This window comes from Salvelinus namaycush, chromosome 2, assembly GCF_016432855.1.
Source record: "Salvelinus namaycush isolate Seneca chromosome 2, SaNama_1.0, whole genome shotgun sequence".
NCBI classification, from domain to species: domain Eukaryota; kingdom Metazoa; phylum Chordata; class Actinopteri; order Salmoniformes; family Salmonidae; genus Salvelinus; species Salvelinus namaycush.
Window position 1 is genome coordinate 35,590,755 of NC_052308.1, and position 16,581 is coordinate 35,607,335.

Below are 16,581 nucleotides of genomic sequence, written 5' to 3' on the forward strand. Positions count from 1 at the left end.
GTCTCCAAATGGGCCATGAATAATTGGGAGGGATGATGAATATGCAAATGTTTATAGCATATTGAACACTTTAAGGTTCTGCCTTCCTTGAATGAATTACCAGAGCATTATCACAATTCTCCAAAATTAACCATAGCTATAATAAAATCAAAATGCAGCCTTAAATGGTTAAGTAACTAAATAAGGTATTTGATCCTGTGTGGTAAGTGATGGTTTATTTTTCTGTTTCAATGTCCTTGAGCAAATTAGCTTGTTTAGGTATCAGGCAAACACATACTTTGGTTTTTAGCCATAGCCTAGCCACTGATGGCCAACTTGTCATTCTGGACATTGGGAATAACCCATGTGAATAGTAAAGCTGGATATTTGGAATAAGCTTTCACCTTTATTTAACCAGGTAGGCCAGTTGAGAACAAGTTCTCATTTACAACTGCGACCTGGCCAAGATGAAGCAAAGCAGTGTGACAAAAACAACTCTGCAGAGTTACACATTAACAAACGTACAGTCAATAGCACAATATAAAAAAATATATAAAAATCTTTACAGTGTGTGCAAATGTAGAAGAGTAGGGAGGTAGGCAATGAATAGGCCATAGAGGTGAAATAATTACAATTTTAGCATTAACACAAGTGATAGATGCGCAAGTAGAGAGACTGGGGTGCAAAAGAGCAAGAGGGTAAGTAATAATATGGGGATGAGGTAGTTGGGAGTGCTATATACAGATGGGCTGTGTACAGTTACAGTGATCTGTAAGCTGATGCTTAAAGTTAGTGAGGGAGATATAAGGCTTCAGTGATTTTTGCAATCCGTTCCAGTCATTGGCAGCAGAGAACTGGAAGGAAAAGTGGCCAAAGGAAGTGTTGGCTTTGGGGGTGACCAGTGAAATATACCTGCTGGAGCGTGTGCTACGGATGGGTGTTGCTATGGTGACCAGTGAGCTGAGATAAGGCGTGGCTTTACCTAGCAAAGACATAGATGACCTGGAACCAGTGGGTTTGGCGACGAGTATGTAGCGAGGGCCAGCCAATGAGAGCATACAGGTTGCAGTGGTGGGTAGTATATGGGGCTTTGGTGACAAAACGGATGGCACTGTAATAGACTACATCCAGTTTGTTGGGGCTATTTTGTAAATGACATCGCCAAAGTCGAGGATCGGTAGGATAGTCAGTTTTACGAGGGTATGTTTGGCAGCATGAGTGAAGGAGGCTTTGTTGCGAAATAGGAAGCAGATCCTAGATTTAATTTTAGATTGGAGATGCTTAATGTGAGTCTGGAAGGAGAGTACAGTCTAACCAGACACCTAGGTATTTATAGTTGTCCACATATTCTAGGTCAGAACCGTCCAGAGTAGTGATGCTAGTTGGGCGGGAGGGTGCCGGCAGCGATCGGTTGAAGAGCATGCACTTTAGTTTTACTAGCATTTAAGAGCAGTTGGAGGCCATGGAAGGAGTGTTGTATGGCGTTGAAGCTCGTTTGGAGGTTTGTTAGCACAGTGTCCAAAGAAGAGCCAGATGTATACAGAATGGTGTCGTCTGCGTAGAGGTGGATCAGAGAATCACCAGCAGCAAGAGCGACATCATTGATATATACAGAGAATTTAACCCTGTGGCACCCCCAGAGACTGCCCGAGGTCCAGACAACAGGCCCTCCAATTTGACACATTGAACTCTATCTGAGAAGTAGTTGGTGAACCAGGCGAGGCAGTCATTTGAGAAGCCAAGGCTATTGAGTCTGCCGATAAGAATGCGGTGATTGACAGAGTCGAAAGCCTTGGCCAGGTCGATGAAGACAGCTGCACAGTACTGTCTTTTATCGATGGCGGTTATGATATCGTTTAGGACCTTGAGCGTGGCTGAGTTGCACCCATGACCAGCTCGGAAACCAGATTGCATAGTGGAGAAGGTACGGTGGGATTCGAAATGGTCGGTGATCTGTTTTGTTAACTTGGCTTTCGAAGATTTTAGAAAGGCAGGGAAGGATGGATATAGGTCTAAAACAGTTTGGGTCTAGAGTGTCTCCCCCTATGAAGAGGGGGATGACCGCGGCAGCTTTCCAATCTTTGGGAATCTCAGACAATACGAAACAGAGATTGAATAGGCTAGTAATAGAGGTTGCAACAATTTCGGCTGATAATTTTAGAAAGAGAGGGCCCAGATTGTCTAGCCCAGCTGATTTGTAGGGATCCAGATTTTGCAGCTCTTTCAGAACATCAGCTGTCTGGATTTGGGTGAAGGAGAAGCGGGGGGGGCCTTGGGCAAGTTGCTGCAGGGGGTTGCTGAGATGTTGGCAGGGGTAGGGGTAGCCAGGTGGAAAGCATGGCCAGCCGTAGAAGAATGCTTATTGAAATTATCGATTACCGTAGATGTATCTGGTGATAGTGTTTCCTATCCTCAGTGCAGTGGACAGCTGGGAGGAGGTGCTCTTATTCTCCATGGACTTTAGTGTCCTAAAACCTTTTGGAATTAGTGCTACAGGAAGCAAATTTCTTTTTGAAAAAGCCAGCCTTAGCTTTCCTAACTGACTGAGTATATTGGTTCCTCTTCCCTGAAAAGTTGCATATCGGGGGGGGCTATTCGATGCTAATACAGAACGGCACAGGATGTTTTTGTGCTGGTCAAGGGAAGTCAAGTCTGGGGTGAACCAAGGGCTATATCTGTTCTTAGTTCTACATTTTTTGAATGGGGCATGCTTATTTAAGATGGTGAGGAAAACACTTGTGAAGAGCAACCAGGCATCCTCTACTGACGGGATGAGGTCAATATCCTTCCAGGATACCCGGGCCAGGTCGATTAGAAAGTCCTGCTCACTGAAGTGTTTTGGGGAGCGTTTGACAGTGATGAGGGGTGGTCGTTTGACCGCGGACCCATTACGTACGCAGGCAATGAGGCAGTGATCGCTGAGATCCTGGTTGAAGACAGCAGAGGTGTATTTAGAGGGCAAGTTGGTCAGGATGATATCTAAGAGGGTGCCCATGGTTACGGATTTAGGGTTGTACCTGGTAGGTTCCTTGATAAATTGTGTGAGATTGAGGGCATCTAGCTTAGATTGTAGGACTGCCGGGGTGTTAAGCATGTCCCAGTTTAGGTCACCTAACAGTACGAACTCTGAAGATAGATGGGGGGTGATCAATTCACATATGGTGTCCAGGGCACAGCTGGGTGCTGAAGGGTCCCTATAACTTTATTAGTCCACGTGAGATGGAAATGTGTCTTCTGCTTTTCTTGGAATTAAACATTAAGCAATCTTATATGCTTTGTCATATTCCTTGTAAAATTATAACTGCATGGAATACAAAAGTTGACAACCTTGCCTGGTAATGTGGAATACTTTTATAAGTAGCAAGCAAGCTGTGGTTGTGTTCCACTGCTCAGTTGTTGAAAGCATCAACCAATGGTTGCCTAGCACATTGACTGTCATCGACTTGACAGATTGCTGTATTGTGTTTATTGTGACATGTAAAACCTATCCAAGTGTTGTAAGATCTGTCAGCAACGCCTAGACAAAGGAATGCACCCTATATCATTTACAGCGGTGTAAAGTTCTTAAGTAGAAATCTTTTAAAGTACTACTTAAGTCATTTTGGGGATATCTGTACTTTACTATTTATATTTTTGACAACTTTTACTTCACTACATTAAATATATTAATCTATTTTTTACTTCATAAATTTTCCCTCACACCCAAAAGTACTCATTACATTTTGAATGCTTAGCAGGACAGGAAATTGGTCCAATTCACACACTTATCAAGAGAACATCCCTGGTCTTCCCTATTGCCTCTGATCTGGCAGACTCGTTTGTAAATTATGTCTTAGTGTTGGAGTATGCCCCTGGCTAAAAAAACAAGAAAATGGTGCAGTCTGGTTTACTTTATGTAAGGCATTTGAAATTATTTATACTTTTACTTTTGATACTTAAGTATATTTAAAACCAAATACTTATAGACTTTTACTCTAGTAGTATTTTACTGGGTTACTTTTACTTGAGTCATTTTCTATGAAAGTATCATGACTTTTACTGAAGTAAGACAATTGGGTACTTTTTCCACCACGGATCATTTGCACGGAGCAACATTTGAATGCCACGGGTTGTTATTTATTTAACCTTGATTTAACTAGGCAAGTCAGTTAAGAACAAATTCTTATTTACAATGACGGCCTATACCGGCAATCCCTAACCCGGACCACGCTGGGCCAATTGTGCGCCAGTTGTGATACAGCCTGGAATCGGACCAGGGTCTGTTGTGACACCTCTAGCACTGAGATGCAGTGCCTTAGATCGCTGGCCACATTGATGCAGGCAAGCCTGTAAAATTGTTAACATTGTATCAATAGCTCTCTTGAATGAAACTTGCAATGAAACATGTTGGCAAGCCTGTAAAATGGAAATGTCATATTTTGGCAAGCCTCAAATTGTAGCATACCAATGCATCACTTTCTGGAATTTGCAAGTGCAGGTTCTGCCCATGTTATGTCCATTCGGCAATATTACCCCTCCACCCAAAATGTAACTTTTTTAACGGATTATGATTAAAGCCAAGGGCAGTGTTTGGTTGATTAATTAATTAGAATGTGCAATGTTTGTAAAAACAAAATCAATTCAGCTGTTCCTATGTGTATAGTGTACTGCAATGAGTCACTAATCACGGGATGGCGTTTGCTACGTACATTGGGAAATCATAGTAGTCACAAACCACAGTTGTATTCACAAGTTTGGACAGTAAAGAAAACTAGAGTAAATCACATTTTTATTTGTCACATGTTTCATAACAGCTGTGTAAAAACAAAATCAATTCAGCTGTTCCTATGTGTATAGTGTACTGCAATGAGTCACTAATCACGGGATGGCGTTTGCTACGTGGTTGTTCACTTAGGTCGAACTGCAGTTAGCACTGATCTATAAACCATATCGTGCTGTCTGTAAAACCAGTAATAAATGGCAGGGAAGTATAATCCTTATGACACAAAACTCTGCGAGTATGCGCCGCGTTTACGCCTCGTTCAGGTTGACCCTCGTGGTGAAACAGTATAAAAATCCCACCGAGTTTCTAAGAAGTCATATGACAAATATTTTTCAACATGGCTCGGTCACTGTTGTTATTCGTGTTTATGGTGTCGGGTGTCTTTGCTGGACGCTATTTTAACGAGAAGCAGCCATGCTATAGACCCAAGCTGAACAAGCACAATGGTTTCAGGTAACTTTAGCCGTGATGTCTTCCATCACCAAATTTGATATGTCTAGTGATTGCTCTTGAGCTATAAATAGTAGCTAGTTGTTGCAACATGATTGTAGTAGTAACTTAGATTGCTTTTTCCTCCACCACATTTGTTTTGTGGTTTACTTTTTTATATATTTCATATAATCATAGATCTGATATGGGAAGTAGGGCGGCCAGCAGGCGCATGCTTATTTTTTTGCCTCTAGTGGTTTCAATTGTTTTTTGTTGTGCGTTCTTGAGTTGTTCAGGCGTAACTTGCCTATATCTTTTGCACTCCATTGACATTAGTCAGTCACTGAGCGAGTTTGTTGTACATAGTACAACCGGTTTAATGGTTCAAGTGTTGACAAGTTCCTCCCCTTTTTAAGACTTAATCATTCTATTACAGAAGGCACATCGTGGCTATCTAAAGTTTTAAAGCAATCAAAGCCGACGGAGACAAGGTTTCTGACTTGTCTGTGGTTAGAAGGAGATGACCGTAGTATGGGCAGATTTTGACCTGCCGTTTAAAGCTTACCATCCCATTTTGCTATTGCTTCCCCCCCCCCCCCCCCCCCCCATGCAGAAACATGCATGGCCCTTTCAGGGGTAGTTTCGTTTTGAAAGAATGCTTGTGCTTGGAGAGGCAGCTCTGCCAAGCTCAATCTGGTCCGGTTTTGCATGGGACCTTATGAGTGTTTAGATCCTTCATGCTTGCAGTTTGAGCCGCTCTACATTTAGAACTCTATCTAGGGCCTCCCGAGCGGCACATCGGTTTAAGGCACTGCATTAGTGCTTGAGGGGTCACTACAGACCTGGGTTCGATCCCAGGCTGTGTCGCAGCTGACCGGGATATCCATGAGGTGGCGCACAATTGGCAGAGTGTGCGTCCGGGTTAGGGGAGGGTTTGGCCAGCCAGGATGTCCTTGTCCCATTGTGCTCTAGCGACTCCTTGTGGCGGGCCGGGCACATGCACGCTGACTTCGGTTGCCAGCTGTATGGTGTTTCCTCTGACGCATTGGTGTGGCTGGCTTCCAGGTTAAGCAAGCAGTGCGGGTTGGCGGGGTCGTGTTTTCGGAGAATGCATGGCTTTCGACGTTCGCCTCTCCCGAGTCCGTGCAGGAATTGCAGCGACGGGACAAGACTAACGACCACTTTACCCCCCAAAAAAAGAATATCTAGAGCACCTTGTACCCTGATGTCATGTCTTTCATCAGGACGATGCCCCGACCCTACGAGTTCCTTGAACTCAATGAGCTCCCCAAGGCCTGGGACTGGAGGAACATCAACGGCACCAACTACGTCAGCACTACCCGCAACCAGCACATCCCCCAGTACTGTGGATCCTGCTGGGCACACGGCAGCACCAGCGCCATGGCAGGTAGCCTAACCTCCAGCTCGCCTTTCTGCTCTGCTGTCAACTAATTTGTACAGCTCATAGAAATTAACAAAGCATACAGTTTACATGGTACAAATGGACAGGATGAAGATCAGACTGTAAAATTCTATTTGGCTACGGATGTCTGCAAACTTTTGATTCTCTATAGGTAGTCTTTCAAAGCTTGGTAATTGCCCTTAAAGATGACGGTCATAAAGATGGTTTACTAATCTAAAGTCACTTAAACTAGATTTTATAACGTAAGTGGAATAAACATTGCAATTGTTCAAACATGAATGCCTGTCAGGCATTTAACACATCTGACTCATTCGGGGGGTGGCCTGGCAGGGAAGTTTGTGGCAACACCTGACTGTGCAGTTATAGCTTCATGGTTTCCTGTCATTTGGGTTTCTGGTAAATCTGTTTTTAAAATGCAATTTCCTCCTCTGCTCATACAAGTAGTACTTTATCATAATAATACAATGACTTCAGAATCCTAGACTTGTCCTTACTAAGTTTGATGACTTTTCAACATGTATGAGCAGATTCTGGAACAAGTACTGAATTAATGGACTGGTTGTTGGTCTGCTCCTTTTCCCAGATCGCATAAACATCAAGCGGAAGGGAGCCTGGCCCTCTGCCTATCTGTCAGTCCAGAATGTGGTGGACTGTGGTGAGGCTGGCTCCTGTCATGGAGGTGATCACACTGGGGTGTGGGAGTATGCCAACAAACATGGCATCCCTGACGAGACCTGCAACAACTACCAGGCCAAGGATCAGAGTAAGGCCTCAAGATTTTAACTCCCAGCTGAACAGTCTTTCCCATTCTAGACTTGATCACAAAATTAAGATTGTGGTTCATTTGCCATTTCTCTGATTTAACATGTTCTCCATATTGTCTTGCAGCGTGCAAACTGTTCAACCAGTGTGGAACCTGCACCACATTCGGGGTCTGCAACATCATCCAGAACTACACCCTGTGGAAGGTCGGAGACTTCGGCGCTGTCAGTGGGAGGGAGAAGATGATGGCTGAGATCTATGCTGGCGGACCGATCAGGTTAGGAACTGGACTTGGTCAATGTGGTGACTGTTTCTCTGATCATGCGCTCCTCCTGTCGTGACGGTATATGGATTTGCATGAGAAGTAGAGCCAAGTCAGTCAAACAGGCACCTACCTCAGTGTCAGTTTGCCCATGTCTGCTGTGAAACAGTGACCCCATAGTAGCACTGACTTAGGAAGTTAGTGAAGGAGCAATTCATTTTGCTTGTCTGTATGGAGTTGCTGCTTAATGTTCATTGGCTTACTGCAGCCATGCAACTCTGTCCAAGTATTCTTTCCCTTCCTGCCCCTTAAAACGTACACACCAACATGTCGCTTTAACTAAATACAGACGCCTTTTTTTGTCCTTGGTAGCTGTGGGATCATGGCAACAGACAATTTGGACGCCTACACAGGAGGCCTGTACTCTGAGTATATAAAGGAGCCCTACATCAACCACATTGTGTCCGTTGCCGGCTGGGGCCTGGATGAGAATGGTGTGGAATTCTGGATCGTCCGCAACTCCTGGGGAGAGCCCTGGGTAAGCTTCTTATCAAATGAACACCATGCAATGCCATAATATGTCTGTAGTGATCTCCTATGGAGACTGCAGCAGAGAATCCTGTTCTGCTACAGAATTACATTGCGCTCAAGAGAGGCAACAAACCTAGCCTATAGCTTTTCCTGTAGTTAACTTTACTTTTCTGATGCTCATGTACCATCAAGCATATTTATCTAGCTGACACTCCAGATTGAGGAAGTTTCTATTTTCTTGCCAGGGAGAGAAGGGCTGGCTGAGGATCGTGACCAGCGCCTACAAGGGAGGAAGTGGCAGTCAGTACAACCTGGCCCTGGAGGAAGACTGCATGTATGGAGATCCCATCGTTCCCAAGACTTACATGTAGACAACAGGCAGTGGAGCCAACCAGTTTATTTTAAACACAATGCTGTCTATTCTATGCATATCTACAGTTTTCTATGACAATCTCAGGCTACATCGACATTTTAACACCGTAAAATCAGGAAAAGGGAATACATTCAGTTTTTTTCTTAATGTGGCAACAAGACATTGTGCTTTGCCTTGGGAACAAGTACGACTGCAGATGTGCACAATTAGCCAAAGATCAATGCCAGAAAACAAATTGATGCTGTCAATGTTTGCAGTGGTAGCCTTCATCAATTCTGATGCCATATGTCTTTTGTTCTATGATAATTAACTCGGTAAGGCACTGACTTGTGTGATTTCAGTGCTAACAGAGTTTATTTAAATGTCTAAGTTTGAATGTACAAGTTGTATTTCTTTTAAGTCAATGATTCAAGTAACATTTCTTAAGCTGGGTCTCTTGTTTTTAAAATGTAATTAAATTTGAGTTTCAATATGGAAGCTATTGCATTCATTTCAGATTCAAAACCAGAGACAGCCTGGAGCAAAATTAGATGTTTCTGAAACTAATGTGGCATGTTGATTGTATTTTCTTAAGAATTTGAACCGTTCAGGCTATTGACCCCATTCCAGAAAGCTAAGACTCTCGACCATGGCCGTGCGTTCTGGTTCCCTCTGATCACAGGTTGTGTCAGAAGGGAGTGTCAACTGCAATTTGGCCTCCATAAGAGTAGTTGGATAGCCTTTCGACTCCCTATTTAATCTTGCAACTGACTGGGTTCGAACCAGGTCTCCTGCATGTCACGACACTGTTAGCACACTTAGATAAAGCCTATAGGGACAAGTTAATTTAAAGGACAGATTCAGCTTATACAGAGACTAACTCAGGAAATCTGCTTCACAACATGTCACCACCCTCCTGAAGTATTGTAGCCCACCGTGCTATTGAAAGTGGCATTCTTCAATTGATTAAGGGGTGACAATTTAGGCTGAGTGAGTTTCACAGATCCACATCTGCTACATTCACCCTAACTCACTCCACAGCGACCCCCAGTGGTTGAACCAGTGCAACTGTAGATGAGTCCAGTGGCACCATTGTAAAGGACATCACGCTGATTAAACTTCTTAATTGCGCAAGGGGCGACACTTTAGACTACCCACATGCAAAACAAGTCTTCAAGATCCAGCAAGGTTACTCGTCAAGAGCGTGATAAGAACCTTGCCTGAGACCCGACGACGTGTTCGTTTAAAATCTCCGGCAAAGGTAACATATGACTGGGTTTAGCCAAAGCCTAGGCATTGGTCGTGTGACGACCTCGTTGAAGAGACCATCTAATAAATGGTCGGAGACCTGAACAGTTGCATTATCTGGCACACAGGAGACCTGAGTTAGAACTCCAATTAAACTGACGTCTCAGGCAAGGTTGTTCATCACATGCATTCATCACCTCTGTTGCACAGATCCTTCTGCTTGTTTGCCATAGTGTTGTGCAAGTAGGCCTGAATAAAAACCCAGTCAGTTCTATTGGTGCCGTGCTCTGGTGTAACGTGAGATGGTTTGATGAGTAACCTTGCTTGAGACTTCTGGGCTTAGCCTTGACATGCAGGAGACCTGGTTCAAACCCAGTCAGTCGCAAGTTTTATTAGGGAGTGGAAAAGCTATCCTTAAGGCATTTCAACTGTATTCTTATGGGGGCCAAATGGTGGTTTTTGTGACTTCATGAAATACAAGTTAAATTTATGCATTCCAAAATACAATCAGTTGGCACTGAAATCTCAATGTAATTTACGCTTGTCTTCAACCAAGGTGTTTCATGCTAATGTCAGAAATTGTGCAATGTGTTGGCACTAGTGGTGTGTTTGAATCCAGGCCAGATGGAAACGATGCAGCATGGTGGATGATTGTAACTCATTGTCTTGTAGATCCTGGTGATCTACAATTAACTGTTGCTAGGTGCGAAAAACAAATAAAACCAAGATGTCAAAATTCTTGACAAATTGAAAAGGGGAACTAGGAAAAAGGCCAACCTTTTCAATTAACATTTTTTATCTTTTGAGCAGTCATATTTTAACATTTATAAAAATCAAAAGGCAATGCAACAGAAAATGGCCCTTGCACCTACCAATGGAAACTACAGTGAAACCAATGATGGAGCTGCACTGTAAAACAAGTTATCCTCAAACCTCCAGACCCTTATTAACTGTGATAAGCAATGATACACTACTACATCCTTTTAATCCTCTAAGTCATGTGTTTACGCCACATTTGAAGAGAACGCAAAATCGCAGGTCAGTCTATATGCAAATGGTCTGCCTCAATTTTTCTATTCCTCGTCCACCAGTCCACAGCAGAACACGTCAAGGTATGATTGGCTCATAACCGAGGTCACGCCTTCTGCCCCTCCCTGGTATTCCCACTACATCCTCATCCAAGGTGGACCCACCAGCATCATTCTCAGTTCATCATGATGAAGTTGGATTTGCAGTGAGCTGAAACAGAGCATAAAGATATTTCAAGTTGGGCAAAATGAAAATATTTAGTCATATAATCAATATGTATAATGACTGACCTATAAACTCAGCAACAGGATCGTGTTCTCCCTCTGTGCGTATTGTGCCAGCGATACTGTCGTTCTCCAGGATGGGCAGGAACAGCTGGACAAAGTCTGAAGTGTACGGAGGGGCAATCACATCCAACACCTGAGGGCAAAAATAAAAATTTATATTTTCAATTCCACTACCATTTCCTCAAGCGCAACTACGTTGGACCGACAGACCAACAGTTTCTTTAGAATGTTTCACTTCTCTTTAAAATGGGACCTCTTTGACAGTAGTTTCTGGCTCAAAGTGTGCCTTACCTCCGTTACAAAGTAGCGGATGAGAGAGATGTCTGTGTTGAGCTTCTCCAGGCACTTGCGGATGTATCCGACCACAGGCAGCACGTAGCCTCGACTCAGCAAATGGACCATACGGTCCAACAGGGTCTTCTTCAGCTCCATCTGACAGGGACAACAACACCCATACAGTCAGCTAAGAAGTCATCCACTGAAAGTCTATCGGACAGTTGCATGGGTCCAGATTAAGCCTACGCACAAACGCAAAACACACACACCTGCTCCATGACGTCGAGCTGGGAGTGTTCGGTCTCAAAGAGCTTGATCAGTAAATGGAGGACCTGTGGGTGCAGAAGCTGGTGACAGGTGCTGATCTGGGAAATAAAAACATGATGTTCTCATTACTCTCTGTCCTTAACACCGAATTGCAGATCAGTCCAAAGCCAGGATTCAATCCGGACCGCAGAAGATCCGTGTTGTAGTGCGGTTGATGTTTAAAAGGTCATTTCCGATTGAGCCGACATCTGCAGCGTTTACTTTGAACGCGATCTCCGCGACTGCAGTAACGTTGCCTTTAAATGATGCATAGCTAAAAAGCGGTGATTGGATTAAAAACCTGGCCCTAGTCTTTAACCACCAAAATAATTCCAAGAATGACAGTTAAAGGCACCATCTGTGTTAAAGGCACCATCTGTGTCTGCGTCCCAAATGGCACCTTATTTACTATGTAGTGCACTACTTTCGACCAGACACATATGGCAATAGTAGTGCACTATATAGGTAATAGGTTGCCATTAGGGACTCATCTATTATAGGTAGTGAGTCTAACATCATACCACAACAAAAACGTTCTCCCTCAACCAGAGGAAAAGAACAAACCCCTACCTCGTCCAGAAGTGCCAGGTGGACAGGGGTGTGGTCTGTCTGGAGCTGGAAGTAGCGGGGCTCAGAGACAGTCCAATCAACCCACTTCAGTACCCCCATGGCAACAACTGGGAACCTGGAAATGGACAAAGCGACGATGGTCACCCAAAGGAAGTCTCAATCGACAGTGGTAACCAAGTACATTCTTGGAACCCTGTTAGCTACATACAGGAGACCAATGGGCTCATTAGGTTGGCTGCTGGGCTCACCGGATGCACTGGTACAGGGTGCTGAGCTCAGCCACCAGTTCTGTGGCTCCTTTATTCTCATTACAACACAGGTTATGGACCGTCTCAATGGCCTTGGAGGTGGATTTGAGCTCGTCCTTGTTGATGTTCACTCGCTTGTTCTGTGGATGGATGAGAAGAGAGACACTGTTATCTGGATGTTTTCACTTGAAAAAAAACAAAAAACATGCATCATTGAATAAAATATTCTCACATACCGGGGGAAAAAAACATTTCGAATTTTGCACATACGTATGAGCAACGAGAGAAAATCTGATAGACTTGCTAGTATGAGGGATTTATGTCAAGGATGTTTTTGTTTCTGGTACCTTTTTCCATGTTTCAACCACACTGGCAGCATAGGCCAGGATGTGAATGTATTTGTGTTTATGGTCCTGGTTGATCTTTGAGCCCGGCTTGAACAGCGACTGCATGAACAGGTCGAGGAACGCAGGCACTCGGATCTGAAGAGACAACAGAAATACTTCACCCACTATCTCAAAAGACAATATCAACAGCTGAAAGACAAGTAATTCTCAGGTTTAGCATTCTGGTAAGGCTAGCCTGGTTCCAGATCTGATGGTGCCATCTTGCTAACTCATATTGTTTATTGTCACGTCCAACATGCAAGGCCGTTGAAAATATCCCTCCATCGAACTTGGAGAATAGCACCTTATTCCATATGTAGTGCATCACTTTTGATCAAAAGTACTGCACTAGGGCCTCCCGGGTGGCGCAGTGGTCTAAGGCACTGCATCGCAGTGCTAGCTGTGCCACCAGAGACTCTGGGTTCGAGCCCAGGCTCTGTCGCAGCCGGCCGCGACCGGGAGGTCCATGGGGCGACGCACAATTGGCCTAGCGTCGTCCGGGTTAGGGAGGGTTTGGCCGGTAGGGATATCCTTGTCTCATCGCGCACTAGCGACTCCTGTGGCGGGCCGGGCGCAATGCACGCTGACCAGGTCGCTAGGTGCACAGTGTTTCCTCCGACACATTGGTGCGGCTTCCGGGTTGGATGCGCGCTGTATTAAGAAGCAGTGCGGCTTGGTTGGGTTGTGTTTCGGAGGACGCATGGCTCTCGACCTTCGTCTCTCCCGAGCCCGTACGGGAGTTGTAGCGATGAGACAAGACAGTAACTACTAACAATTGGATACCACGAAATTGGGGAGAAAAAGGGGGTAAAAAAAAGAAGAAAAAAAGGACTGCAATAGGGTGCAACCTAGGAGAGGTTATAAAGTGTTTGGATGCTCCACACTAACCAGCTCTACGGGAGGTGGGTCCATGCTGCTGAACATCTTGAAGAGCACAGTGATGTCGGCAGGGTTGAGTGCTCCTTTGGACAGCATTGCACCCAGGGCCTGGCAGGCTCGAGGGTAGGCTGCTGCTGTGCCCAATGCCAGAGTGATCTGACTGGCATCATGGCCCCTGACATTAAAACATCACAAGGAACAGTAAAACACTCAAATGAACTTACGTACTTCAACTGCTTTGTTCCCGGAGGAACATATAGCCTGTAATAAAATGAGTTACAATCCCATTCAGTTGAGTGTGATAGGTGAGACCATCATTTCATTAGACTGTCTGTTCCACAAAGCTGCTCACTCAATGTTTATTGTAACACTGGATTTTACAAATAATAATACAATAATTTTACAAAACGTAGGAATCAATTCAATATACATTTCCTCTAATCAGTATGGAATTCTGCCAAGATAGATTATATTTGTCAATGGCCTTTGCTGTTTATAAGAGCCAAGAGCATAAGTGAATGCTGGCAAAATAATGTAGAGGACAGGATACCTCTGATGTGCAGACTTCTGTACTTCCTGGCCGATCCTGCGCATTGCCGACCCCCCCTGCTCCTCCTGAGACATGATGGACATCATGGCCTGGGCAAACAGGTATGTGTGCTCCCCGTGACACACCATCTTCTGTGGAATGCAGAAAAGGAGGAGAGAACAGTTCAGCTCCAAACCAACAGAGACACTCATGCCAAAAGACAGGTAGCCTGTAACATCATGTGGTGTTACCCACGTTCATGCAATTCCATATTACTTAGAGCAATATTGATTGTAGTATCGTTTTCAAATGAATCAAAACCTCAAATACATCCCATTGTCAAAACCATAAACCAAGGATTTGTTCTGAGTGAGAATGACAGATAGGCCTAGATCTTTTCTTGGGAACACCAGTGCCGGTATTCATAAAGTGACTCAGTGTTGGAGTGCTGATCTATAATCAGTATTGCCTTTTTACAAGCTAATGAATATAATTATATGGACAGGGGGACCTGATCCTAGATCAGCACTCCTTCTCTACAGGCCCAGAATCTGCATGTGGCTGGGTGAGACTCACAGCGAATTCTGGCAGGTTCTTCTCTAGGTTGTCCTCTCCTCCATCCAGCAGCGTGGCCAGAGAGGTCCTTAGGACCCTGGAGAACACCTCCAGCTGCTGGCACGCCGTCGACACACTGGTGATCTCCCCCTGGTAGCCTGCATCTGATATGAGCTGAGGACACACGCACACAGTCAGCAAGGAGAGGAGGAAGATGGCACTGTTTGACCCATAATTACAACAGTTATTAACTGCTGGGTGATCATCAGTACTTTGACAGTGAAGTTGAGCATCAGACAGTCAGGGTGGGCCTCGGCCAGCTTGTAGAAAAGGTCTCTCCAGGTGGTGTGGGCGATCATCTGTTCCAGCCAGGCAGGAGTCTGAACAAACACAGAAGGACAGGGTTACTCTGTATACTATAGTGTTATGACTATACTCTGAGGGAAACAACAGTAAGAGTGAAAAAATACAGTAAGAGTGGGACAAAACAGCAGGAAATCAGGAGATCACTTTTCAGCTATCGTTCACGTCCAAAGCATTAGTAGTTTGTCTCACTGGCGACAGAGATCTCACCTCTCCCTCTACAGTAAAAATGGAGTCTGCCTTCTGGGGGTCAAAGTGCTTGATCAGGAGACTTTTCAAGTGATTCTCTACCCGCTCCTGCACCTGAGCAGGCTCTACACCTGAAATACACAGATGTAATAATTAGTAATTTAGGCTCTCTCTCAAACAATGTGAGAAACCAAAACACATTTTCAGTGATTATGGACGAGTCCGGGCCTTGGTCCCAAACAGCCCACTACATAGGGAATTGGGTGCCATTTGCAGCTCAGTCCAGTGTTGTTTACCCATCTGGATGAGCCACTCTGCCAGCAGGTTGACAGTCTGTGCCACGGCAGAGTAGTTCTCTGACAGGAGCTGGATGACATGTTCAGGGGAGCCACCAGCCTGGAAATATCTGTGAAAACAGAAGTCTCTTCAGGAAATGGTTTGACTCTTCATACACTACTAGACACACACACATTCAATAATGGGTTTACGTTTTGAGGGTGTTGAAGACAGCAGGCTCCATGATGTAATCTCTGCTGGAGAACTTCTGTAGGCAGTCCTCCTGAACTTTCCCATCGTTCTCCCCCTCAACATAGTCGTCCTGCTAGATGGAAGTCACATCACTTCAGCCAAGGAAGGAACATCCTAAGATTGTAGCGATCACCAAATACATTTGCGATTTGTCTGTCAAGCAATGAATCAACAGTCAGCAACAATTTAAAGCTTGCTCCCTGAACGCTACCATTTTGTTGTAAGGTTAACATTGTACATTCACCAGTTACATTGTAAAGATTATGCTTACATTGCCATCCGGACCATCCCAGTCTCCAATATTCCTTTCGTAATATTCCTCGTCCATGATGACGAGAGAGTGAGTAGCTTTACAATATGAAGCACCCAGCAAGCTATAATAAAGCAAGTATCGCTAATAATTTTGAATACAAAACAATTGCCTTCGGTTAAGCTAGCTAGCTAAAGGGGTAGTTAAAAAAATATATATCCGTCGTATAACTAATCCGTCGTAGAACATACGCCACCTTGTGGCTCGGCAGAATAAATGCATGTTTCTGTAAACAGACAAATGCAGAGTAATTCCTGTTGATTTGCCCTCTAAAATAATAGGAATACCTGCGCCTACTTTAACTAGATGCACGACTGAGGGGTAAACAAGAGTAAAAAAGAACGATATGGAACAGTTTTGTTAACCGGTTTTAGGAAT

General features: G+C 44.4%; 2 protein-coding genes across 4 annotated transcripts; one reads left to right on the plus strand and one right to left on the minus strand.

Moving 5' to 3' along the window:
* The first annotated feature begins 5,007 nt into the window (after positions 1–5,007).
* LOC120062241 (cathepsin Z-like) lies at positions 5,008–8,998 on the plus strand. Its single transcript, XM_039012068.1, has 6 exons — positions 5,008–5,194; positions 6,415–6,578; positions 7,177–7,356; positions 7,482–7,632; positions 7,990–8,155; positions 8,394–8,998. The coding sequence occupies exons 1-6, from the start codon at positions 5,079–5,081 to the stop codon at positions 8,517–8,519; spliced, it is 903 nt and encodes a 300-aa protein (XP_038867996.1). The 5' UTR covers positions 5,008–5,078; the 3' UTR covers positions 8,520–8,998.
* A 1,527-nt stretch (positions 8,999–10,525) lies between these two features.
* On the minus strand, positions 10,526–16,359 carry LOC120062224 (negative elongation factor D). Of its 3 annotated transcripts, none has more exons than XM_039012048.1 (15): positions 16,165–16,359; positions 15,854–15,963; positions 15,662–15,771; positions 15,387–15,496; positions 15,086–15,193; positions 14,835–14,987; positions 14,280–14,410; positions 13,739–13,904; positions 12,812–12,946; positions 12,465–12,604; positions 12,217–12,331; positions 11,610–11,705; positions 11,356–11,496; positions 11,068–11,197; positions 10,526–10,987 (listed from the first exon to the last, which is right to left on the minus strand). In XM_039012048.1, exons 1-15 carry the CDS (start codon positions 16,219–16,221, stop codon positions 10,953–10,955), a joined length of 1,737 nt encoding a protein of 578 aa, XP_038867976.1. In that variant the 5' UTR covers positions 16,222–16,359; the 3' UTR covers positions 10,526–10,952. The 3 variants fall into 3 exon arrangements, with proteins under 3 accessions (XP_038867976.1, XP_038867967.1, XP_038867984.1); XM_039012039.1 differs by having other exon boundaries at positions 15,854–15,966; XM_039012056.1 differs by having other exon boundaries at positions 15,854–16,046; positions 16,165–16,356.
* Between the last annotated feature and the right edge of the window lie 222 nt (positions 16,360–16,581).